Source organism: Acartia tonsa, chromosome 1 (assembly GCF_053477335.1).
Source record: "Acartia tonsa isolate MP-2025a chromosome 1, ASM5347733v1, whole genome shotgun sequence".
NCBI lineage: Eukaryota > Metazoa > Arthropoda > Copepoda > Calanoida > Acartiidae > Acartia > Acartia tonsa.
Window position 1 is genome coordinate 24,084,612 of NC_137260.1, and position 26,774 is coordinate 24,111,385.

Below are 26,774 nucleotides of genomic sequence, written 5' to 3' on the forward strand. Positions count from 1 at the left end.
TATCATCATTGTTTGTACTTAAATTTATCCTTATTTTTGTCTCATTCCATAATATTCAATAACTTTAATTTAATTTAATAACAACACATTAAGTTTCAAAACTTTGTCATAAAGAAAAATTAAAAATAATATTATTTTTCTTAATGTGGTGTTATTGATAATAAATCTACGTTTTTAACAAAACTGTCTTTGTCTGCATTGTGTTAAATTTTTTCTCAACACTTCTTATCCTTAAACAAAATTTTTCCTCCGTAAAGAAAACGATAGTTTTATTTTTGTAGTGTAAATGTACATATATTATAATAATTGGAGTGGAAATCTAAGAAAAAGGATAAAATTTATAAAAAAAATATTCAGCCAACACGAAATTCATTCTTATATAAAACAACGACGAAAATTCTGAAATAAAGAGCATTGGCTCATTTCGGTTTTTAGAATAAATTTTTCACTTTTTTATTAGTTTTTAACACAAGATTTTATGTTAACAAGTGCTTTTATGAATCCTTATCCCTATTTCCTTTTTTTTCATGTCAGAATATTCTCGAAATTACTGTCGTAATCCTAGAACTATCCTTTATAACTATCCAAACTTTTAGGATTAAGCTCCGCTCAATAAATGTTGGCATTATCCCCAAAATTAAGTTGAACTATAGCAGAGAGAGAGAGGGTACAAACGGCTGTTTATTAAACTAGTCCCCTAAGTTTTATAATTATTACGTTTTATAATTCGTTGGCTTAACAATAATGGGGACTTTAGTGAATTTTCATTATTAGATTCATTAATTTGAGTGTTCAAACGTTTCAACCAACAATTTTAATATAACGAAGAGGTAATTTTGTGTATTATCATTGGGGACGTACATCAATTTATCGGCCTCTTATCCCTTTAGATCCCTAGGACCATAGAATGAAATCACAAAGTAAGCTAAAATATAAAAAATTTCTTTTTACCCATCAACACAAATGTTTACTTAATTATTTTCTGTTTTTATTTAACTATATCAATACACATCTACATTGCACTGTAGAGGTGCCTTACAAATGAAAAAAACTGAAAATGAAAAAGAAGATTAAACAAACCTAAGAGAACATTGTGAAATATATATCTATCTGGAGGTGGATTCTTAAAAAAATTTATTGGATGAATTATTTCATAGATTTGCCGCTACATCCCGCCCAAATTTCGCTTGGTCAGATGAACTGAATTTAGTTTCCGAAAGTGTGCGTAGCTTCCGCGTCCTATCTCAATATTTGCTACTAGCTAAAAAAGCTTCAAACTTCAAAAAAATCAAAATTTGAAAAATTAAAATTTTTGAATGTATAATGTATAAATCGTTTATACATTAAATCGTTTTTCCATTTGACCGGAGTCGCTGAAAATAGGGTCTGCAATAATTGGGTTATCTGCTGTACACTTTAGGAAACTAGGGCTCGAATAGGAAATTTATTTCAGCTGATCCTTGGTCAGGTAAAGGCAGTTAAGGGTTGTGGAGGCTTAGGGTGGGTGATGCCTGTGGTTCTTCGGGTGGCGTAAGCTGAAATTTGTAGCTGTGATTGAGGTTTCTAGGTAGCTTAGAAGCTGCGCGGTTTGTAGTGAGGCTTCCGAAAGATACGCTTCTGAAGGTGGCTATGGCTGCTGAGCCCTGAGTTTTTACACTTTTTTGATTTTTTTGATTTTTGCTAGACTGTATTTAGGTTTTAATTTTTCAAGAACCCACCTCTGAATTAACATTATGGTACTTTAATCCTGAAAATGAACTTAAAACTTTAAGCAAAAAGATTATGATATTAAATATAGCTTTTAATACTCTCCCCCTAAAATGTGAAAAAATTTGATAAAGTACTCACTTAAATATTAAAATTTTAACATGTTATTTTAATTCTAAGATTTCAAAAACATGGTTTATTTAATAAAATTTGAAATTTTACTTACATATATGAATTTAAGATGAAGAAAGATTGTGTTTTTTTATTTTTTTAAAAGTGAATTTGGATTTAGGGATTTGTTTGTGGATGGATAATTAGCGGACTGAAAATCTAATAACATCCTTATTTTGAAAATATTTATATATTTTTACTATCTACTATACAATAGGGGATTTTATATCAGTATAATTCCAAAGACTTATATAACTAGAGGCGATTATAAAAAAGAAGGGATTTACAGAATCACTTGCCTATAATCTATTCTACGACTACATGAATTACATTCCATGAATTTAATGATTATTCTATTTAAATATGAATATTTCTTTATACAAAATATATTTTGCGATTGCATCTCCGAGAAAAAAATATATCAAAATAATATTTTTCTGAGAAATGTTATTTTAAGTATTATTTAATACATAACTATTTTATGAATAAGAGTTCTTATTTAAAATGTGTTTTAATAATATAGTATTCATTAGAGTTTGTCAGCTTGGCTGTAATTTTCTACTTTTTTCTCTAAAAAGGTGTTTATTTCAAAAGAAAACATCGAATTCAAGATAAATTAATTTTGAAGTCATTGATTTTTCCACTTAATATCGTTTTTAGCCTTCTTTTCAAAACATTTAGTTACAGCTGTTAACCAGCCGAAGATACATATGTTCAAAACGACGAAGCCCAATCTGTCCCACTGTAAGGAAGACGACTCCCTTTTCTCCCATCTCTTTTGAAGAGTATTTCTTCCCCACCTTCCCTTTTTCTTTTCCCTTTTTATGACGTCATATAGAAATCGACTTCCTCACAGTGGGACAGATTGGGCTTCGTCGTTCAAAACTAATAGGTAGCTGGCGAGTTTCAAATGTGATTAATATGTTGTATATTTTGTTTAGTATTGTTGATAGCATGCCAATTCCTGCGAACTGTCACTTTCAACCTGCAACAGACTATTGGAATTCATACAGGTGCAGTATTATAAAGTAGTAAGGATTATTTTTTTGTCTGAAGCTTGATATCTCGGAAAATGCTAGTTTCGATTTTTTTACTTTTCAAAACTTCATTGGGTAGTTTTAGGCTCCACCGCCCTCCTCTTTTAGCTTGGGACGAAGCAACTAGTATAGTATACAGTATTTATAAGATTTTTTGTCTGTGGCAAATGATCTTAGGAATGGGTAATTAATTTGTTCCTTTCCAGGGAGCTTCTTTAAATTCTTGGGTCAAAATCTTTGTGAGTATATTTTTTCTTATAAGATATTAAAAAATGTTAAAGTTCAGAATCATGCAATTTTGACCAACATTCCATTTAATTGTAAAAGAGAAGTTACAAAACAAAATAAAACATATATTTTCTAACATTTTTAGTTCTTTCTTCCTTTTGTTTAGCTGTCATAAATGCCAGTCAAATATAACTATGTTTAATGTTTAATGTTCTCTTTACATTCATGAAGAATAAACAATTATAGTTTTTATACATACACAATTTTTCTTTAATGATATATCTCAGAATAATAATATTTTACCACCTATCGAAAAAAAAATTAGCAAGTTACAGCGCTCCTATGTTTTAACATTTGATCTTATCCTTACTTACATAAAAAACATGATGTTTGTCTGTCTATGTGTACCGAAGGATCTTGCTAGCCGCTGAAACGATATGGTTCTCCTTACTAGCGAAGCTTCTCATAGGTCCCGGGAAGGTAGATAATTATTTAGGCCCTGGTACCGCCACCCTTCCATGAGAATTCGCCCCCCTTCTTCCTTCAACTCCCTCTAAATTTCTAAACATGGCAGCTCGTTACAAACAGCTTTATATGAATGGTCAAAATTCGTTGAATGATTTTAAATTTATAACTGAGAACAAACATAACTATGTAAATATCCACTCTAAATTTTTTTCAGGTATACGTATCTTGATAGCTGTAGAGTATATTGGATACAAGAAGCTGCTAAAACTGTCCAGCCCTGACGATGCTGCTTTAGGAAACTCTCTTTTCAATTACCTCTTTAAAAAACTTTTGTTTGGCCATTTAACAATTTTTTTTATATTAATTTTTAGTATCTAACGAACTTTTTTGTTTATGTGCAGCTACTCTATAATTGAGTATGTTAGTCCATCCGTATGTCACTCTGTCTGTTACCGTTAAAAGTACAAGGTTTCGTGAATTTTTGATAGCTTTATTTACAATTTATTTTTTTCTACTATATTTTTCTAATTTTAACTACTTACTGTAATAAATAAACAATTTGATTTTGTTTATCCTACCTTTTTTTCTGTGCTTCCTGTGAATAATTGTCCTTGTTTGAATAGCGTGAATTTTGGATAATATTGTCCCTGTTCAGTTTATGTTGATGAAGCATCATTAATATTTATAGTTTGGATAATTAGTAATAAGATTTCATCAAATAGAAACAAATTGCTCATTAATAAAATTACCGCTGTATTAAAAAAGTACAAAACAGAAATTACTCAGAAAATGCTGCTCTAGAAACAAGAACAAATTTAAAAGTGTAGTTATCTATTGCATCGTATTATAAACAGCTTTTCTCGGGTTTTAAAATAAAAATCATTATCCCGGGCTAACAAAACTAGTATTAATTTTATGATTTTTATTTTATTATTCGTAAAATTGTCTGTAATACAATGCTAAACATGATTTTTTAGAATGTCTAAGAACCGGTTTAATCCAGCGGATATTATCGGTTTCGATAAATAAGTAGAGAGAATAACCAGTGTGGATAGAGTTTTTTTTGTTAACTCCCTTCATTATAAACGAAAAAAAAAGATTTTTATGAAACAACTTTTTTTTATATAGATTTTCATTATTTTATAAAGGTTTTTGACTTTAAGTATACACTATGCTCAAATTCAATCTCTTTTCATTTCATAATGGGCATCAGCAGACTTTATTTACAAATTATGCTAGTTAAACAGTTTGAAGAATTTTGAAATAGATCTTTCAGAATAAAATTTTAAGCTTATAGATCTACACATCTTTTAGCCTTCGCTATACTAAACAAAATATGGTGTTGAAATGAATGATAACAGGACAGTTTATAACCTTCCTAACGGCTGATCATAACAGGATCCAGGTAAACTTCAGTTATTTCATTTACATTTCATTAAGATTTTTAGTGGCTCAATCATATCAAAAAATAAAAAAGGATTATTAAAAGGTACTAATAATTTATATACTAATTATCAATCTAGGGATTGGTATGCGCAGCTTATATCTAAATTTAAGCTATCGCCAAGCCTACCTGACAAGACCTGATTTATTCAATGACTTTTATAATTTCTATTAATTTAATAACAAACCTAACATAAATAAAGCTTAAAAAATTAAAACATAAATTTATGTAACTAAAAGTTATGTAAAATTAGCAATTAGTATTAATTAATACTTATATATCTGCCTAAAACATAAATTGATAAAGGTTGATATGTAAACTCACTGAATAAAATCAGAATAATGATATTAGAAATCGTCAATTTTATATTTCTACTGTTTAGGACGCTGTTGTAAACGGACCTCTATTTATTGGAACCCCAATCATGTTTCTAGCAGCTATCATTTACTCAATATACATCATTGGGTCTCCAGCCATTCTTGGGGCTGTGGTTATTCTACTCTTCTATCCTATAATGGTAAGAATTTTAAATTGTAGATTAGGTGGATATAAATTTACAAAACATTCTTGGTAATACATTTTGTGGGTTCTATGTCACTGTGAGGTTAACTTTTTAGCCTTTAATCTATTAGATGTTATGTTTGAAATCTTGCCATAATTTAGTAGATTATAAATATCGGGAAGAATTAGTTTTAGATTAGTTATTTCTACTATTCTATTACACAATCATAATCACTTTCTCTAATTAGTTGGCGTAAAACTTTGAGGTCTTTTTAAAATTAATTATGATTGGTCGGTTGCAGCTATATTTTAAACCAACAGAAGTTTATTTTTTTTATCAACTTTTGGGATATATATTAATTTACTTAGAGATAAAAGTGTAAGTGATATTACATAAGAGTATATGCCATTCATTTGAGTACATTTGCATAATATTCAACTTTAATTATTCATTATACACATGATTATAAATTTATGGTGTATACTTATTACTTCCAATCACAATCTAATAATATCTTATCAAACATTAGACGGATTAGAAATTTGGAAAATAAAATCATGAAAACAAATAGTTGGTACAGTCTTTTTAATCAGTAATGTATATTTTTGAGTTACTCAGTTCTTAAAAAATGCTTTTGAATGATGAAGCCTAAGATTATTAATTCTAAAATTATTTAAAAATTAAAGGTATATTTATCTTTTTCTAACTATTGTTTTTGAAGATTTGACTTGACATTAAAATATGATAGATTTAAAATTTGAAAGTTAACAAGACTGAAATACCAACTGTTTCAAACTGTATTTTAACTGATTCCTGATAATTATATGTATAGAGCTGAGATTTATATAAATAAATATATGTAATTTATACATTTATCTAATAGATCCTAGTTATGTAAGTGTACAATTATAGATTTTGAATTATTTAGTAATGTAATTTAATCAGGGGGAGAGATTCTTATAAGAAGAAAAACAATTTTGAAAGTCAAAGCTTTTGTTATAATTCGGGGACGTACGTACCGTACCGTTAGCTCTTATTGTTAATTTAAGCACGTTAGAATTATAACATCGACTTTAAACTTTTGTATGATTATTCCTGTAACAAACAGGTAAGATATATGTAGACAGTGTAGCAACTCTATAATCAATCTAGAGTTTTCAACTTACTTAAAAAACTTTTACATCATTCAAAATATTAAAAAATAGAATGTTTTACATCTTTACACGAGAAATGAATTTGTCATTTCTTGATAATATTAGAAATAGGGATATTGGTTAAAGAAAGATATATGAAAATAAAAATTTAAAGTATTTTGTGTTTCAAAATATTAGTTTACTGTTGATAATCATTTTTATTTTGTCAATCTTAGAAAGATAGATACTGATGTAATAACGTTTAGAAGATCTCATTTATAGACCTCATTTCAAGAGTAGATAAAAAATATTATAGTGACGTGAGAAAAGTAAAAAATGAAATATTTTTAGAATTTTTTCTACACTGTATTTCTAAGTCTATTTACATTTAGATGGATTATATGATTGAGATAAAATATTGTATAACCACATACACCTTTTTAAAGTAAAGCTTATCTGTAATTAGAGTCTGTTCCTAGGGAAACAAGATACAATAATATAAGCAAAGCATCGCTATAATTAATTCCTTAAACATTATCCTGTATTTATTAAATTTTGCCACAAATTTATATAAAACTTTGTTTAGACTTATAAATTGATATTTCAACTTTGACACTCTACGTGTGTTTATATCCGTCTGACTTTAGAGCTTCCCTTGTTTATATATTAATATCTTCAGTTTTGCTTTTTCTGTAAATTTAATGTTTTAAGCATTATTATTTATTCTGATGGGCACGGATTTTGATGTCTACTATACTTTCTGCATATGTTTATTATTTTTAAGGAAGCTCCTGGAAAAACTATCAAATGTATAATTTTTGTTCTTAATTTTTTTTTTGTGGGATAGTATTCAAAAGTTTAAAATAATTCCCCCCCCCCCCCTTTAAAATCAAGAAGGGGGTGGGGGGTGGATGCTGTGAGAATTGGTGCAAAAAATATGACGTAACAAAAAAAATTAGCCAATGAGAGGCCGTTATTGACCAATGGCGGCCACTACCATTACCACTACCATTGCCGCCATTGGTCAATAACGGCCTCTCATTGGCTAATTTTTTTTGTTACGTCATATTTTTTGCACCAATTCTCACAGCATCTGGGGGGTGTAGCGGTGTGTGAGCTTTAGTGGAGTGCAAATTTGAACATATTGTATTACAGACAACAAATATGATAAAATTGTAGTGTAAGGTAATTAATGCAACTCCCTAAGGGTCCAGCATCTACACAATCAGCCTACTCAAAAGTATAAAAAACGGCCTTTGATTTTTTTTCACAACCCCCTGAGCTGCTTCAGGGTGGAGTATTAGAGGGACGTTGATTCAAGGGGTAATATAGAAGGGTAGGAGGGTGGACACCTAGATGGTTGTTTATATTCCCCAACATTTATTTTGTTATGTGGGTGGATACAACAGCCCCCTTCTGCAAACCTCAAGTTAAAACATTAAAATGGTTTAATATGTAGATGATAATTCCTTAAGATTTAAAAAAATTGTTTTCTTTTTTGTTCTTAGGCAGTGGTGGCTTCCCTGACAAGCATCCTAAGGCTTCGCGTTGTTTCTATTACTGACGCCAGGAAAATCAATGTTTTTAATGTTATCTAAACATTTATGTAGGATGATTTTTATTTTGACTTTTCTTGGTTCAAATCCATAATTAAAGACATTAATAATGAGGAAACATTTCTCATATATTTAAATATCTATATTTTGTAGCATTATAGACAGACAGTAAATTACATGGTATAGGGAATCTTCACAAAAAAATTACTGACGGAATGACTGACTGGCAGACGGACAGACAAAGTTAATCATAATGTAACTTTACCACTAAAAATCACCGAGAATCATTCAACAAGACCTTCTAACAGGCAATTAAAGAAATAAAGATGCTTTAAAGTTTAAAATGTCGCAATATAATGGTAAAAAAGGTTTAGAATACTAATACAATAAAATATTACGCAGAATTAATGGCTTTAGTTTAAATAATAATCGTCTTTAATTAGCAAAAATATGCTTTGTGGCAATAGGCGTCAGGCGATGTAGGCACAATTAAGACTTTAAGAAAGTTCTTGTTCTTAACGAGCGTCTAAAACATTGAGCATCGATTGGTGCAGAGTAACGATGATGAACGAGATTATTAACAGCATAGCTCTGATAAAAATGTATTCCTGGGAAGATCCTTTCATCAACAGAGTTGAAGAGCTAAGGTAAAGTTTAGCATTAGATTTATGATTCTAGATGGATTATCAGACACAATACTCCGTCAAGAAGGAATTCCTAGCTAGCAGACGAACATTTCTGTTTAAATTTATTGATCTATAATTAATAAGTAACACAATTTCCCCAAGAAAATCAACTACTAAAAGTTATAAGTTTCTTGCCATATATGGATTTATTACATTATACGAACGAAGAAATTTTTACTCTATACCATTTTACTAAGCAAAGCTTCATACTTTGAAATTCCACTATTTATAGCTGCCTTTATATGATTGAAATAAATAAGAACTTCCCTTTTGTACCAAAATCGGTACACTTTCTAACCAATGATAAGGTCGGATTGTTCCTCAATTGTTTTCCTATTGGCTAAATTTACTGCAAAGAGATTCCTTGGAATGGATTATTACTGATCGCAGGAATTTTAACAGTTTTACTTTATACTATCCTCTAATTAAAAAAAATATTTTGTACATTATAAACTGTATTTTCTATGAAAATATTTTAGATTAATTTCGATATAAAAAGGAAATTTGATCTTACATAATATTACTACTGTACAGACTAAATCATAATTAAACTTCATTTTTCTGGAAACTAATTATACACTTTTTTTGCAGCGCTACTATTACAATTCGTGAAATGGAAAAAACCCAAATAAAATTTTTGTTTAGAACAAAAGAGATAAAGCAGCTCCGTAGTTCTAATTTTCTTCAATCTGTTACTTCAACCGTTTCTCCTTCCATTACTATATTGGCAGGTTAGTTTTTACAAATTTTATTTTTTAGTAGCAAAGCAACTCTACAAGATTTACATGCTACATTGAAGAACTAAAATTAATCATTTTTACATAGTGCACTAGAAATATTAGCATTTTTCAATATTAATACTGTAAAACATACTATAACTACTATAAAATAAAAATTTTCTCAATACTTTTTTCTTTATCTGAAAGTTTTGTATCATAAAAATATTATAAAATTTTTTAGGTTTCTTCACCTTTCTACTGATGACAAGTCTTGATTATGAACTTTATACCGCTGAAGCCTTTACCATTCTGTCCATCTACACAGCTTTACAGGTGAGTAAACTTTTGTGACCAGTAATAAAAAACGTACATAAATCTTTATAGTGTCTTCACTCTTCATTTATTTAGTTTTCCGTGGCAACCTTACCCATGGCCATTAAGTTTATCACAGAGGCCCATGTAGGCTTGGGAAGGCTTCAGAAGGTTCTGCAATTAAAAGGTTCTAACAGGGAGAGGGCAAAAGGTTTAATAACAAAAAAGTACATTTAACACAGCATAACAATCACACCATTTAAAAATAAATTTTACATGGAGAATCAAAATAATTTTAATACAGGTTCAAATATACTTTGTATATACATCAAATCATGACAGATTCAAGCAAATATTTTGGAAAATTTTGAAAAGAAAATTTGTTGTTAGATCTTTTGTCCTCTAGCCATTTTTTATTTAATTTTTAGTTTTCTGTGGCCACCCTGCCTTGGTCATTGAAATGCATAACTGAAGCCAATGTTGGCTTTGGTAGGCTGCAGCAAGTTCTCACTTTGCAAGGTTTATTTTGTATCTACATTTCTACTGTAGTACTTTAGATAAAGTAGCGTTATTTATATTTCATATTACAGATGTAGTTTTGTAGTATTTTTACCAAAAGTGATGGTTTTTAAACTTCAATTAAGCATGTTTGCTTCTGTAGACAGGGTAGAAAGATTTGAACGGCGTGCACTCAAAGCTTGCTTTTTAGATTAAAAAAAAAAGTTTTTACAAAAAAAATCAAAAAGTACTAAATAGATTTGATAGTTTTTGAAATAAAATTGAACAAGTTATATTACGTACAAATGAGCAAAGCTGAAATTATAACTAAAATAATCATTTGTCATTGTCAAACCCAACTTCTTCATACATTGCATCTGAATTTTTGAATTTTCTTTTACAATAAAAAAAAAATATTACTTACTTTCAAACCTAAAAACGTTTTTTTTCCAATTAAGTAAATATTTCTCTTTAAACTATTTAAACAAAAAAAATATTATACATATTGTTTCATTAATGCGAAATATTTTACTGTATTTATATTATAAAAAAATCCAAAAATATTATAGTTTATTTCATGCTATTTGTAATTATACTGAAATAAATTAAGCTAATAATAACTTTACAGTGCCTTGTATTTATATGAAAGAGAGAACTTAATAGAAAGCAGCATTTCAGATAATAATAAGAATTTGAAAAAAGTAAAGGGAAAAGAAAAGAATTCAAATAGAAGGGAAGGAAAGAAACAGCAATTTGAATTAATTGAAAAAGGGTGAAGATATGAAAGAATAGGGAAAGTATGATAAAATATTTGCACTATTAATAATATCATCTTATCCTAGTATTATAGACACAATAACTGATAGAGTAGCCTCACTAAAAAAGTAAATATCCGTTAAATATTTTTTATATGACTTGGTTATCAAGGAGTTTTTGATGCATGTTATTGATTTTTCAAATAGCTTTCAGCAGATGTAGTATTGCTTTTGCTTTCTCCTAGAAATAAAGGTTTAAAAATTGTGATATCCTGTAAATTTTAAAATTATACTTAGAATATTGCCACCCAACCCAAGCTCAGATGACAAGAACATCAAGTATGAAAAGCAATGAGGTCATTAGTATTGAGAATGGAAACTTTGCCTGGGAGGCCACGCCGCCAGGTAGAATTGAGTTAAATTATTTCCATAAATAAAAAGTTGAACTAAACCAGGTGCTAACAGCTGGACAGCGTTATGATCCTACTATTAAAAAAGCTTATATTAGAACCTAATTATCAAACGCCTTAGATTAGACTTAAGTTAAACTTTAGGAAAAGTTTATTGGGCTTTAATGATTAACCTAATTTTTTTAGGAAAGAAATCGTCTAAAGATAAAAAGAAAAATGCAAAGAATGAAAAAGAAGAAATGCAAGAAAATGGAGATGAAAAAGTTCAGCAACAGATTTGTTTATCAGATGTTAATCTAAAGGTCTGTATAGTTTTGTAATATTAATTTATAGGAAAAATGATTTAAAACTTATTTGACAACAAGAGCACACACATTCATAGAAGCAAAGCAGAAGTCCAAAACAAAAGTTTTTTTAGCTAATAAAATATTTAAGTAAGCTTATGCAGAATAAACACTTGGCCAAAGTAGAAAAAATGTCAAAATTAAAAAAAAAAAAAAATTAAGACTTTTTGTGGCCTATTTTGAAAAAAATTGGTATAGTGCTACGTTTACTAAAAAATAATTCTAAAATTTTAACACTTAATTATAAAACTTAATTATTTGAAAAAATCCAAAATCTAATTATTTAACTGACAAACCAAATTTTGTGATATTTTTTTCTGTTACCCGAAATTTGGTTTATTGCACAAGTTTATATATTAATTAATAGTTTTCATTTATTTCATTCATCCAGTTTTTTAGACGTCTCTCAACTTTGGAAATTTTGCATTTTTTAACATACAAAGCTTAGGTTTCCTTACACTGTCAAGAAAAAGCTTGATTAAATTTTATTTTGTCATATAGGGCTTTAGGGGAAGCTTCAAAGAATTGTTTGTCTAAGTATAATCTTAACCCTTAACGGTCGGGGGGGGGGGGGGGCGTTGAACGCCCCCCCATCCGGTTTTTTCTATCTCATTTTCTGTGTGTGAAAGACAAAGAGCCCAAACTGCGTGACTTTTTAAGTTTGGGTATGACACATAACCGAGAGTTGGAATTTTTTGAATATCTCCATCCTGGCGGGCACAGGATGCCAGCAAATCTGGCAGGGTCATCCAGGTAAAGAGCAAAAATATTTTTTTGACTTAAAAAAAGCATTTTATCTTACCAAAATACTAAAATATCCTCTAGTAGTACATCCTCATATTAAATACAGTTGTTCAAGTCAATTTCAGGTTCCAGGTATGATCCTGCAGGTCCTGATCCTCCAGGTCTCCAGAAATCTTTAAATTGCTCCTGTGGCCGCAATTTTTGACTTAGAGACTTCAAATTTTAAACTTAAGCTTTTCTTACATGTCTACATAACGTATCAAAATTTCATATAGATCCGCCGCCATTTTCCCGCCGACCGCCGACTGCGGCGGCTGGCAGCTGCAAAGTACAGCTGCGGCCGCTGAAATTTATATTTTGATATTTGAAATATAAAATTTACATAAAGATTAACATTTTCTTAAAAATATTTTTATTCTAGCTTCAAAAATAAAAAAATTACAGCCGTTTGAAATTTTTAAGTAAAAAAGGACCTAAAAACAAAGGTTGTTAAATAAAAGGGTGAAGGAAGCGAAAATTGACCTTGACTTACTTAAGGTCGGAAATTCATCATAACACAGGGGACTTACACAAAAAAATTTAGCCCTCTAGCTCTAATAGGAACGCCCCCCCCCCCCGACTGATTAAGGTGCGGCAAGGGGCCCGACTGTAAGGGGTTAAGCTACAGACAAAAAACTTTAAAAATAATTATTTTTAAAAATAAATGTTTAGATAGTGCACGGAGAACTAATTGGCATTGCAGGTGAGGTGGGATCTGGAAAATCTTCATTGGTTTCTGCCATCATGGGAGAGGTAATAAGGTCTTGATACATTTGGCATTTTCCCTCAAAATGCCTTGCGAAAACAAGACCTCCTCCCACCTTTTTTTAATAAGTTAAGATAAGGGGGGGATTTTAGTGTCGATAAGTAATTTGAGGGAAAGAATATTCTATCTAAAAATTTTAGAACAAGTGGTTGGGAGATTTAAAAAAAAAATTATTTACAATTTTTAGGTTAGGTTAGGTTACATGGCTAGGGTGCCGAACACCCGCGGATAAGCAGGCCAGGGGGACAAGCGCGGCGGGCAATGCCATGATAGTTTAGGCTATTTTCCTTAAGAGGCTATTTTGTCCGAGGCTATTTTATAACAGATCCCTATAACATTACAACATTACAACAGGAACACAAATAAAACTGTAATTTCAATATATTTTATTATATTAGATGAAGATGTTAGATGGAGGCCACATTTATGTAAAAGGTAAAATTAGACTATTATTAAAGTACCGTCCCCAGAAATGGTTATAAACCTTACAATGAAAGCTTCACTGTGAAAGAAAACCATATCCGTTGAGCGGTTATCAAAACCATATGCTAAGGTAGCCTGTTGCTCTAGGATATATTTTTATACATAATATATCTTTTTTGTGTCTATTTTCTCTAAATATATATATCTGTCTTTTCTATCTAACTCTTTACATATTCTATCTATCTATCTAGGCAGCCTAGCCATAGTATCCCAGCAGGCCTGGATATTCACAGGAACCCTGCGGGACAACATCCTGCTTGGATCAAACCTAGATGAAACAAAATATAAAGATGTCATGTATGCCTGTTCCTTAGACCAAGATATTAAGGTGAGGTTAACATAAAATTATAAAAAAAATTACATTAAATGCAAACTTACAGAATAAATAAAGAATATTGTTCTTATTAAAATATTTTAAGTAACTATTTTTTGAAACGCTATATTTACTGGAAATTGATAATTTATAAAGTGTTTCATATTTTTTTTGTAAATCAAAACAAGGATGACAACATCCGTAAGTAGCAAAGCAAAAAAATCGTGGATGGGAATACGTACAATTAGATTTAAAGAGTTTTTGTTCAGATCAAGAATATATTTTGGGCGAAAATAAACACGAAACCTTATTCTATTTTGAATGATGAGTGACAGACTGACGGTATAAGTAAATTACATAGTGGATGGTCAGATCAATGTTGAATATATCTTGATACTTCCATCCTTTTATGATGTGAATCTTCTCAAAAAGTTTCAGCCTTATTTCTTTTATATTGGAGTCGAGAAAATCACGTTTCCCCCTATTCGTGTCCTACAAACAGACGACAATTTGGAATTGTACATTAGCTTTGCTACTAATAACTAAAAATCTACTCATAACTATCCTAACTTTAATATTTTTAGAACTTGAACAACGGGGACCTAACCATAGTTGGTGAACGTGGGGTGACCTTGTCTGGAGGTCAGCGCCAGAGAGTTAACCTTGCCAGAGCACTGTATTCCAGCAGGGACATCTATCTTCTGGATGATCCTCTTTCTGCTGTTGATGCCAGGTAAGGAATTCCTTATATTTATATTGTGGCTGCGCACCCTAGAACCAGGGGCTTTAAATAACCTATCACAAGACTTAATTATAAGAATGAAATAGCCTAAAACATTCCTGGGATCTATATGAAGCTTTCCCAGATATGTTAAACTCAATTGGTTTATTGATTATTTAAATCTTTGAGCTTTACATTTTACTTCTTTTTAAAAATATTTAAAAATCATAAGTACAGAATATTGGACTCTGAATTTGCCTGTCATCCAATGGAATAGAATAAATATTCTTATTATTAGGGTTGGAGAACATATATTCAATGAATATGTAGAAAAGTATCTTGCTGACAAAACAGTCATCCTTGTTTCTCATAATTTACAGGTATGTATATTAAAGTAACATAATAGAGCTAATCACAAACGGTTTATTAGGGACCCTTTAAAAATAAGGGTATCTTAAGCTTTACTTTAGTTTGGGGGAGATAGGCTACCCTTAAATTTAGTAATGTCAAGCTTAAGTAAAGATTTTGATAGGCATACTTTAGCCTTACATAAACCTCTCATAAACAAGTGTACATAAGCCTGTACTAAACCTTCCTTATTACATCAACTTGCAATAAAAAATAGGAATATTTCAAAATCTTTCTTAACTTATCCTTTATGTATTTGTTTATGTAAAATAACGTGGATTTAAAAAAAAGTATTTCATAAATAAATTACAGTTCTCTTTGCATTATTTGTAAGAATAGAATTGTAGAAATGAACTCTTTGTATGATTAAAAGTTCATAAAGGCAAAGAGAAAAAAGTAAAAGAGGGGAATCAAGGGAATTTAAGAATGGACAAAATCAGTAGGCCTGGCCATTTTTGCTGTGCTAAACCATATTGTTGTTGCACCTCTTTCCAAACTAAAAGAATTTAAAGAAGATTAATTAACTTTTGTTATAAAATTTTGATATTAAATTGTTAAAAAAATATTTTAAACCTTTTTCTACTAATATCGTGGATTTAAAAGATTTTTATTGCTTCCATAATTGCTGGAGTCAAGGCAAGTTCCCAAACTGACGTCAACAGCGGAAAAAGTATTTACTTACTTGGTAGCAGCATGATGTCAGACATAAAGCCCTACCTTCAGGAACTCTGCCAGTCCAAAGGTATCCAAGTAATCTCCAACTGCAAAAGCGGAAAGTTCCTAGAACACTTACTCCAACAGGACCTGTCATTTCTTTCTACAAGTCAAAAAGACGACATTTTGTTCATTGGGCTACTTGGAAATGAGATGCTCAATAAACAAACACATTGGGCTGACTACAATAGTAATGGACAACGAACCCTTCATCTGCTTAACCCTGCCATCCTCAGTGACCAAGACATGGACAACCTCGTTTACAACATTGATAAACTCATCACACAGATAAATTATCACTTCAAAGGTCGTATTTTCTTGGTTGGTGCATTCCCTAGACACCTACAGGCCTGCTGCGGCCTGCAAGCACACGCCATCTTGGACAAGTTTAACCAGTTCATATCCATGGTAGGTTACACAAAATTATTCAACACATACCTACAACACTGCTTAGAGCTCCCGGAAGGTACAGAATTTTTAGACTTCCAGAGCATAATTGGCTACAACACTTTCAGCAGCAGATCTCTTGTCGACGGCGTCCACCTGACAAACAAGCTAAATAAATCCTGTGCCAATTTTTTCGTGGGAGCCCTGCAAAGAAAACCGCGAGCCAGAAAAGAGAGAGCCAAAGCTGAGCTGAAATTTACTGCCTTCCTAGAGACCAAGGGACTGCTCACAGCCAAGCCGAACACACCATCCAACAACTCTGGCTCTCTCATCGTCGAAAACGCTATGGACGAAGCAATTAAACTCTTAATTCTTAATTGTATTTTTAATCTTCTCAATTAAATTGCTTCATGTAATCAATTTTATCTATGATTATATTTATTTTTATTGATTTTAATGATTATCTATTTAATAATTTACCAATATTGCACTCTTTTTAAAAACCCAATAAATTATAGAATAATAATAAAGATTTTTATTAGCAAAGTTACTATATAATATGAATTTATGTCTGTCCATCTGAAACATTTAGGGGAAATTTAATATTTGAGAAAGCCATTTTGGTTCAATTGCTTTTAATAGAAAAGGTTCTGATTGATTTGAAAACAATTTATTTTATCTTTTATCTTCATTTTAATTTCAACATTAAATGAAAATATGCTTAAAAATGGTATTGGAAAAGATGTTGTCTTAACTCTTATTAGTTTTCCTCATGACATTATAAGGCTGCACCACCAATGTATTTTTCCCCTCTCTCTTTTACTTTACTTACTGCTTCTCTTTTCCCCCCAATTATATCTACCCTTTTCAACCGATTCCCCCCAATAAGTGTACCTTAATTTTGTGTTAACACTCACTAGGCCAATCCTCCCCCCACCTCCCCCCCCTTAGTGTTCTTCATTTTGGGTTTAAAAGATATAATGATTGAGGCTGTACATTTGTATCTTACGTTTTTTTTCCTTTTTTCCCATTAATCTTAATCTAGTTTTTGCTACTTTAAAGATAGCATTTTATTTCTTTTCTCCCTTAATCTTGTTTTTAATACTTTAAAGATAACATTTGTTTAGCTGATTTATAAAAACTCTTCCTATCTTTTCTGTAAAAGATAGGATACCCTAAGAAAAAATAAGGCTTTCCTTATTTTATTTAAATAATAATGAATGAAATTCTTTCTTAGCTAGACAATTTGATACATTTTTTTAACAAAACATATTGTAGATTAAATTTAACTTTACTACAACAGAAAAAAATTAACAATCTATTTGCATGAATTTGTCTATTGGATGTACTCTTTGCATTTTTCCTTTCTTATTAGAGAGTTGCTAAACAAGAATGACAACATCAATAAAAGCGAAGCTCTAAATTTGTAAACAATTATAATGTAAAATTGATTAAATGCAGGATAATGACATAAACACATTTTTTAGGAATCATTATTTCAAATATAAGATCAAGATGAATAGGATAACTAAATAATTAAAGTTTTTATAAAAAAAGTTTTAAAAATCAGTATGTTTAAAATGAACATGTGGGCATTTGGATAACGATTATAGAGTTGCTAAATCGTATCTAACTATTACAGGAAACATTATTTGAAATTGATAGGATAATTCTTATATGCCTAAATTAATAATATGAGCTATCAGATACAGATGGACGGACTTACCCTTATTATAGAAAAGCTTCGCTTTTAAAAAGAGAAGTACAAAGTTGCATTCTCTCAATTAAATTTGTTATGTAATTACATTTATGTTCCCAATCTTATTAGTATTGTTATTTTTAAAATTTTAGATTTTAGGAACCTGCCTTAATTGAATAGATATAGGACATTTAGATACACATTTTCTAATGCAGCCAATAGGAAAACAATGTAGCAATAATTTGGCCATATTATTGGTTAAAAATTGTGCAGATTTTTGTACAAAAGTAAGGACGTCAAAATATGTGGGGAAGGGGGGGGGGGGGAGGGATGGTTGTTTATCTTCCTAAAAATGCTTTGAAAAAAAAATTTTTTTATTACCCTCACAATAAAATCTTTACCAACATTTGATGAAGGGGTAAATAATTTTTAGTAGTGAAGCTACTCTTTAGATCCAAATGTTTGTCTATCGGTCAGTTTGTCCTTCAAAGACAAAAATGTAGAGAATATGATTATCTCATCTCCTATTCAAGATATACAGCAGTAACTTTTTGTCAACACTCTCATATTAAGAAGTATAATTATCTATTAACCCTTACAGATCAGGGGGGGGGTCATATTGACCCCCCCCTCTATTTTTTTCAATGTCATTTTTTTGTAGGTAAGATAGAGAGTTGTGACTTCATGACTTTTTAAGTTTAGTAATTATATGTCGGCAAGAGTTGATCTTATAAGGATATCTAGTCTGTGTCGGTCATGGCGTCCGGTCAAAGTCGGTTAGGTGGCACCAAAGAAGTTGTATTTACTTTTATTTTTCTAGCTAGCCGGTGCTTTTAGTAAGTAGTAGATGTAAATTTTTCCATAGAATTCAGATATGCAATCGGTTTTTTTGTAGACCTCTTATTTTTAAAGTAATGTAAGTTTTTTTAAAAAAAATTAAGTCGATTTTAAGGTACTAAAATGCAACAAAAAAAAGAAAGAAAATGGCCATTATGAACAAAAATGGTAAAATCTTTAATTTGACACCTTACTTTTTAAATTCTGTCAGGTAATTATTGAAAAAATCGATTTTTTTAAACCCACAAGAATAAAAACTTTGAAGTTAATTTTATCATTACCCAGGCATAAGAAATAGGCGTTATATATACTGTTAGAATGAGAAAAATATTACAAATCCATTCTAAGCAAAATTGAAATAAAAAGTTTACACTATAGTATATAAACTACAATAAAAGGAATTATATAAAAATATTATGTTATATTATACAGGCAACCATCTTATTTCTTATTTTGAGAATAAAAATGGGAAGGGGGTAAAGAGGGGGTAAAGAGGGGATGAAGAAAGTGTTGCTTGTACAAAATAATATATTAGGCCATTTTTTATTTTTTTACTTTTTTTCAATTTTGCTTATAATGGATTCATAATATTTTTCTGATTCTAAAGGTATATATGAACCCATATTTTTTATACCTGTGTAATGAAAAAATTAAGTTCAAAGTTTTTATTCTCGTGGGTTTAAAAAAATCAATTTAATTATTTTAAAAATTGCATAACTGAATTCTATGAAAAATTTTACATCTACTACTTAATAAAAGCACCGGCTTATATAAAAATGTATAATTACTAAACTTAAAAAGTCATGATGTAATGAAGGCAAGTGACATTGAAAAAACTAGAGGGGGGCGGCTAATTTAGCCCCCCCAATCTGTAAGGGTTAATTTCTTATTGCTCTAAGGGAAACATCCATGGTAATTGGAGTGCTTTTTAGCAGGTTTTTGGCTATAGGACTACTTCCTAGAGTATTTAAAGCTAAAGAATCAGGAAAAAATATATCATCTAAAAATTTTGTTGCCCAAATTATTGAATTTAAACAAATACGTCTAAATAATCAAAAGCATTTCAGAAATTTATATCATCTAAACATTTGTTGCTGAAATTATCAAAATGAAACTTATACAGTTACAAATAAACAAAAGGGTTTGTCTTACACCTCTATATGTATGACAGAATTTGGTGCCAGATAGACCATCTAGATCTTATATATCTATTCATTGGATGTCAAAGCTCTTCCCACCTCTACCTGCTTTCTTTTGAATTAAGAACCCTTAGGCATCGCTAACTTTAATGTAAGCCTACCTTAAAGTTGTACTAAAAAAGCTTACATAAATTTGAAAGTAACCTTTATCAATCTATGTATGTATCTAGATTATACCTTTTAATAATTCTTACTTGATAATTTCTTTATTGGTGTTCCTTTATTTCTTCAAATCTTGAATGACAGCTTTAAATGACTTATTTTTGATTACATTTTTTTACCGCAATGCTTCGCCTATCTATTATGAAGTGTTGATTTAGGGAAAAGAGAACACTGAAAACATTTTTTACTGTGCTAAGAAAATTGCTAATAAAACATCACATGTTTTATTTTAATAGAGAAAGAGGGGACAATGGGCTATTTATTACCAGCTTATACCAATAACAAAATTAATTTGAAAAAATCACAAACATTATCACTTGTATAGTGTCAGAACTGAATAATCAGAATATAAATGTATACGAGTCGAAGCAAAATTGTAAGTAAATTTGTTGAAAAACTGCTTGATACAGAATAATGTTTATGGACATACTTACATTTTAGGGACTTGATAGAGTTGCTTTGCTTATAATATTGTTCTTTGTTGTCCCAGGAATCAATATACCAAAAAGCAGATCAAAGGGATAATTAGATCACATAAAAAATTGTTGTTAAAAAAGTAGAAAAATCAACATGTTTAAAATGGACGTACGGACATTCTGGTGATGATTATAGAGTTGCTATGCTTTCTAAATCGTACCTAACTACTACAGGAATCATCATGCAAAGTTTAAAATCAATAGGACAATTCTAACATGCCTAAATTAACAAATAAAAGCTATCTATCTTGGACGGACCGACCCTAATTATAGAAAAGCCTCGCTTTTAAAAATCATCCTGTACAAAACATTTTGAAGCAATTCATATAAATCTAATATCTTTAGAGGGGTAGCCAAAAGATATGGTGTATGTCTGTCTGTGTGTGTAGGACTGGACTAAGAACTACGCATGAAAACAGTTTTTAGTATCTTTAAAAGTTTTTTAAAGCAAGAATAAGTTTCCTTTTTTTAAAATATAACTAATGGCATATAAGAAGCTTCCATGAAAAGAAACCTATTCATTCCAGAAGCTAGCAAGATATTTTAAACATCCTTGATTATATCTCTTTTTTTATGACCATTGTATTTACCTTCACTTTTACTTTATTTCTAAAATAACAGCTACGCCCCTAGAGGCCTCTAGTGGCACTTTAGATGTTTTTATTTGTTAAAGTCTCTACATTACTTCTTTATTTTACGATAATTCTCTTTATGTTACAATGAAGTCTCCCATATATTTTAAATATTTCGATTTTTTGTCATTTCTCTTGGGAGGTTGGTTGTACCCTCTCCCAAAATAGTCATAAACCTTCCCAGAAACCATTAGAATCTACATATTAAGGAAAACCCGATCGGTTCAGCGTTTAGCGAGATCCTTTGGTACAGACACACAGACAGACACACAGACAAACAAACATCCTGCTACTTTAGTATACGGATTTTAGCGCATCTGAAGGAACACAAATGAATATATCAATCAGTTAAATGTAGATGAAATCAGGGATCTAAAGGGATAAGACAATAGTAGATAAATTGATATCCCGCCCAAATTGAATTTTGGGATGCCTAGGCAAAATTTTTGAATTTTGATCTACCTCCCCCCCATATAAAAAAGGCTTGGACGTCCTTGTACTGTACAATTAGTGGTTGAAACGGCTGGATATTAAGATTAATGAACATACCAATTAAATTTCGAAAAAAAGTCCCAAAAGTTATTAAGCTATTGAATAAGAAAACGTTATAATACAAATTTGGGGACTAATGTAATATTTTAGAAAGCCCAATGATCCCTCCCTCCCTGGATTGAATGAGAATTTGTACTTGCTTTCTACCTGACTTAACTAGATAAGATACCTTTTATATGTTAAGTATACCTAAGTAATTTTATGTAACCCTAATTAAATAATTAAAAAATAAAATTAAAAAATATAAAAGATAAGTCTTAATTAGAGTAAAGTTTTTTTCGTCTACATAAATAGAAAAAAAGAAACATTATAAATAACTAAAAGTGTACTCATTGTAATAAAATTTGAATTATAGCTCTTTAAATGTAGAATCAAATAATTACATCTATTTTGTTGTTCATTCATTTTAACGAAAAAAAATAATTTGCAAATGTTTAGCACACCTGCCCATTTCCAATATTTGAATATGATTTGTGTTTTTTATATATATTGGGGAGGTTAATTTACCATATTTTCTACTAAAAAAATCACCCTATAAAAAATATTTTGAAGTAACCATTCTTTATAATTATGAAAATAAAAAAATATCTTTAAAGAGGCCTTAGATGGTTAATTGCTATTATGTATAACACAGATAGGATGTATGTGGCAGAATTTACAAGGAACCGTGCTCAAAAACTTAAAAAAGATAGAAATATTTTTTTAAAATCTTTAGTTAGAAAAACAATTGGCTGTTTTAAGACATAACCAAAAAGGTACTCGTGTATCAAACCTGATTTTTCTTGACCTAACTTAATGTAACTAAGAACAAAATAGGAACCCCTAGTAAACTTCATAAGGTACCTTAAAGCTTTCCTAAGTCTTACTTAACATTACTACATTTAGGAATACTTAACAATAACTTAGAAACTTCATAGGGATACTTAACTAAAAGCTTACATAAGCCTGACATAAGAAAATACCATTAGGAACACTTATCTTCGTTCGTGATTCTCACTAATGTCTGTATGTGTGTCTGTAGCCGTACTAGATGATTTAAATGATTACAAATTGGCAAAAAAACAAATGACATATAACTTAATATCAACAGATAATTTCCTGTAGTATTGATGCCAAACAGACAATCGACAGTTAGATTATAGAGCTTTCTATCTTCTAAAAATTGTTTTTTTGTTCTTATTATTTAAACTAAATTCTATTATCACAATTTTGTTTGTTTTCTGTTCAATTGTAAATCTAGCAAAAACATGTTTTCCTATGTTTTCAATAGGAAAGGTTTATAATTTTTAAAGCTTTTTACAATGATGGTTGGCCTGTCCGTCCGTTATTTTTGGCCTGATAGAATTGTCTATTGATATTAAAATTTGCATGGCAATTTCTAAATAGGGTACAAGCATAAATCGTATGTTAAACAAGTTGATTTTTTTAGTTTTACATAATGTTGTTATCTAATTATCAAGTTGCTATACGAAAGCATCTTTTAAATTAAAGCTGCAATATTAGTATGTCAATATCATTATTCTTTATTTAAGTTATTATGCTAGCTATGTTTGTCAATTTGCGTTGCTTTGTCTGATTTGTTATGCATTGATTTTATGGATGCTGTCATCCTTATTAAATAAATCTTCAAGTACAAAAAGTACCATTTATTTAAAAATTGTTTTTCACACTTTAAAAATGTACATTTTATTTCCTTCGTATTATAAAGTAACATAATGTCTATCTATGTGTTTGTATGTCTTTACCAGAAGATCTCACTAACCGCTGCACTGACACGGTTCTTCTTGGGTTCTGGGAGGTTACAATCACCCTCTGAAGAACTACATAGAAAAAATGACCTCGTCTCCAATTTTTGTATTCTATTTGAAACTAAGAGGCCTCTAGGGGCGTAGCCGTTATTAATGTATTATAGTGTTAGAGCTTTAGAATTAAATCCTTTTCGCTTGAATTTAGACAATTCACATAGCAACTAGGTACATAGATTCCATAAACATGAAGGAGCATGAAAGAGTGAAAAGACATTTAATAAAACCAGAAAACATAATTTTTATTTTTCCTAAAACTTTTCCCTGAACATGTTGCCAGTATTTCTAGAGTGAAAAGTTAAAATTTGTAGCATAGAAATGTGATTTACTCCACGGCTACATTAGATAGACTTTTGAAATTTCTTGTGAACATTCATCTTTCCAATTAAAAACTATTTTAGAATCAACTTTGGTTATTTGACGATGTAAGATATATGCATTTTGTGGCGACTGTAGCTATTACGGATTTTGTCATAGGCGGTTTACTTAATTAAAGCTTTCTTTTTATTTTGAAATAAATTAGAGTTTGCATTAGATCAGGTGAGGTTAGGTTATATTTGATGCAGGGTTATGGTACCGGAGGTACAGTCCCAGCAGATTCGGGGCGGGCCCTGCGTAAGAGTTAGGGATTTGGTAAAGATGTTACCCCTTTTATTTTCAAAATATTTCAAAATAAGAGGGATGGCTGTCTGTGCTGGCTATTTGAGAAAAAGAAAATTGTCATATCATTCTAAATTAATTAATACCTAATTCCTTCAATCCATTAAAAACAAATTTTGTCTTTGAAAATTAAGTACACCTATATCTATAAAAGAAACAAGGATGACAACATCTATAAAAGCGAAGCTTTGAAACGGTAGGACAAAAGGGCATTAACACTTATATGGTGTCAGAATATAAATGTATAACAGTCGAAGCAAATTTGTAAGTAAATTTCTTGAAAAATTGCTTGATGAGGGATAATGTTTTTTACCCCCCCCCAAAATTTTTACCCCGGGGGTAAAATTTGCTTGGGGGTGTAATTACCCCCCCTGAAATCTGTTGGCAGGGGTAAATTTAGTTTACCCCCCCCAAAATTTACCCCCGGAGTAAAATTTTTTGGGGTAGGGAAATTTAGATTTTATTAAATATATAGTATTAAAAATGCGCGCGAAGCGCGCAAAAATTTTTTTTTATTAGAGATTTTTTATTTTAGGGGGGGTATTTACCCCCCCCAAAATTGTTTGGGGGGGGGTAAATACCCCCTCCTAAATGGTTGGGGATGCCTACGGCACCCCCAGGGTAGGGGTAAATTTTGAATGAGGGGGGGAAATGAAAAAAAATTTGGGGGTGCCTACGGCACCCCCAAAATCGTTTGGGGGGGGGGGGGGGTAATCGCCCCATTACCCCCCCCCCCCTTGGACGCCTATGGCACGCGCACAGTTCACAAAAAGGCTGTTAGAGGTCTACCGCCGAATTTTTCCAAATACAACTAAAAAATAACATTTCTCTTGGTCGACCTAGGTCGTTTATAATAGAACCATAATAATAGATATCTATAATGTAAGCCGTATCAAAAGATTTGACTATTTTTTGCTTTCTCTTTAACTTCTTACAATATTGTACGATACTAAATATTTCTCTTTTAATAACAATCTTCCTGTATTAATCCCCCTTGTCAAGTTACATCTTTTTCGTTACTTTACAGGTTAGAATTGTCCTATCGATTTCACACCTTGTGTGATGATTCCTATAACAATTAGGAACGATTTAGGAATCTAGTAACTATAATCATTACCAGAAAGTCCGTACGACCATTTAAATCATGCTGATTTTTTACAACAAATTTTTATAATTATCCTATTCATCTTATTTTTTGGAATACTGATTCCTATTACCACAAGTTATAATGTTATAAGCAAAGCATATCTATAATCAAGTCTTAAATATTTAAGTATGTCCTTAAACACCCTGTATTTAAGAAGTTTTTTAACTTTACTTACAATTTTCTTTGCATAAACTTATGCATAAATATTTAGCTTATTCAGTTCTGACACTGCACATAGGGGCAACAAGGGGCATCAATTCACCACCCCCAAATCAAGTTTTAAACATTCTATGAGTATTATCATACCCAATGTACATCAGATTTCAAAGGAATCGTAAAAATACGCTTTTCAAGTAAGCATTCTAATGCATGGAAGTCAAGAGATGCAAAAATTTTCTTACAGAAAAAGGCATACTTTTTGTGTTTCACCAACAATTTTAAAAGTATTATAAAATCTCTTAGAATTAACGTAATTAGACAAAATAACTTTTGATGAGTCATGCATTACATATATTTTGACAGTATAAAAGAAAAAAACACAAATTGAAGAAATTAGTCCTAAATAATTCTAGTTGAAGTCAAGATTTTAGTTTATTTTTGTTTGTTTTAAAATCAACATTTAAGTAGACAGTATCAGGAAACATGTTTTCACCGGGTGCCACCGGCTAAAAAAGCGATATTTGATTACCAAAAGACATATTATAATCGCCAGTACTGGTTTCATTTACCCCCCAGCGCCCCCGTAGGGGTTTTTAGCCTGTTTTCTGAAGGTGGGTGCACAAAAACTTTGTAAGAAAATGCTTTTAAAGGCGCTTTTAAAGTCAAAATTTAAGAAAATAGTTGTTTTATTTCATTAAATCCCTGCTTTATTTTACCTCTAAAGTATATGGGTTTTTTCAAGTTTGATATTGCTGTGCTAATTTCTTAAATAATTCTTCCTGTCAATATTGTAAGAACCCGAAATTAGAATCTTTAAAAGGGATATATAATTACTTGCATGTTGCACCATATTTTCTCCAACTAAAATGAAATGGTCTTTCCAGCATGCTAATATAGCAAT

At 30.4% G+C, this 26,774-nt stretch overlaps 1 protein-coding gene across 2 annotated transcripts in view; it reads left to right on the top strand.

Annotated features, from left to right (window-relative positions):
• LOC145315578 (ATP-binding cassette sub-family C member 5-like) overlaps positions 1–26,774 on the top strand; it is an 87,616-nt gene that overhangs the window by 18,230 nt on the left and 42,612 nt on the right. Inside the window, exons 8-23 of one of the 2 annotated variants that reach the window (XM_080155567.1) lie at positions 2,820–2,891; positions 3,826–3,904; positions 4,971–5,016; positions 5,438–5,572; positions 8,199–8,257; positions 8,798–8,893; positions 9,578–9,663; positions 9,893–9,984; positions 10,060–10,150; positions 11,514–11,621; positions 11,813–11,928; positions 13,426–13,506; positions 13,918–13,954; positions 14,194–14,330; positions 14,900–15,048; positions 15,335–15,416. In XM_080155567.1, the coding sequence (XP_080011693.1) occupies positions 2,820–2,891; positions 3,826–3,904; positions 4,971–5,016; positions 5,438–5,572; positions 8,199–8,257; positions 8,798–8,893; positions 9,578–9,663; positions 9,893–9,984; positions 10,060–10,150; positions 11,514–11,621; positions 11,813–11,928; positions 13,426–13,506; positions 13,918–13,954; positions 14,194–14,330; positions 14,900–15,048; positions 15,335–15,416 (1,466 nt within the window). Of the gene's footprint in view, positions 1–2,819; positions 2,892–3,825; positions 3,905–4,970; positions 5,017–5,437; positions 5,573–8,198; positions 8,258–8,797; positions 8,894–9,577; positions 9,664–9,892; positions 9,985–10,059; positions 10,151–10,391; positions 10,483–11,513; positions 11,622–11,812; positions 11,929–13,425; positions 13,507–13,917; positions 13,955–14,193; positions 14,331–14,899; positions 15,049–15,334; positions 15,417–26,774 lie in introns of both variants that reach the window. The other variant, XM_080155561.1, reaches the window with a different exon arrangement.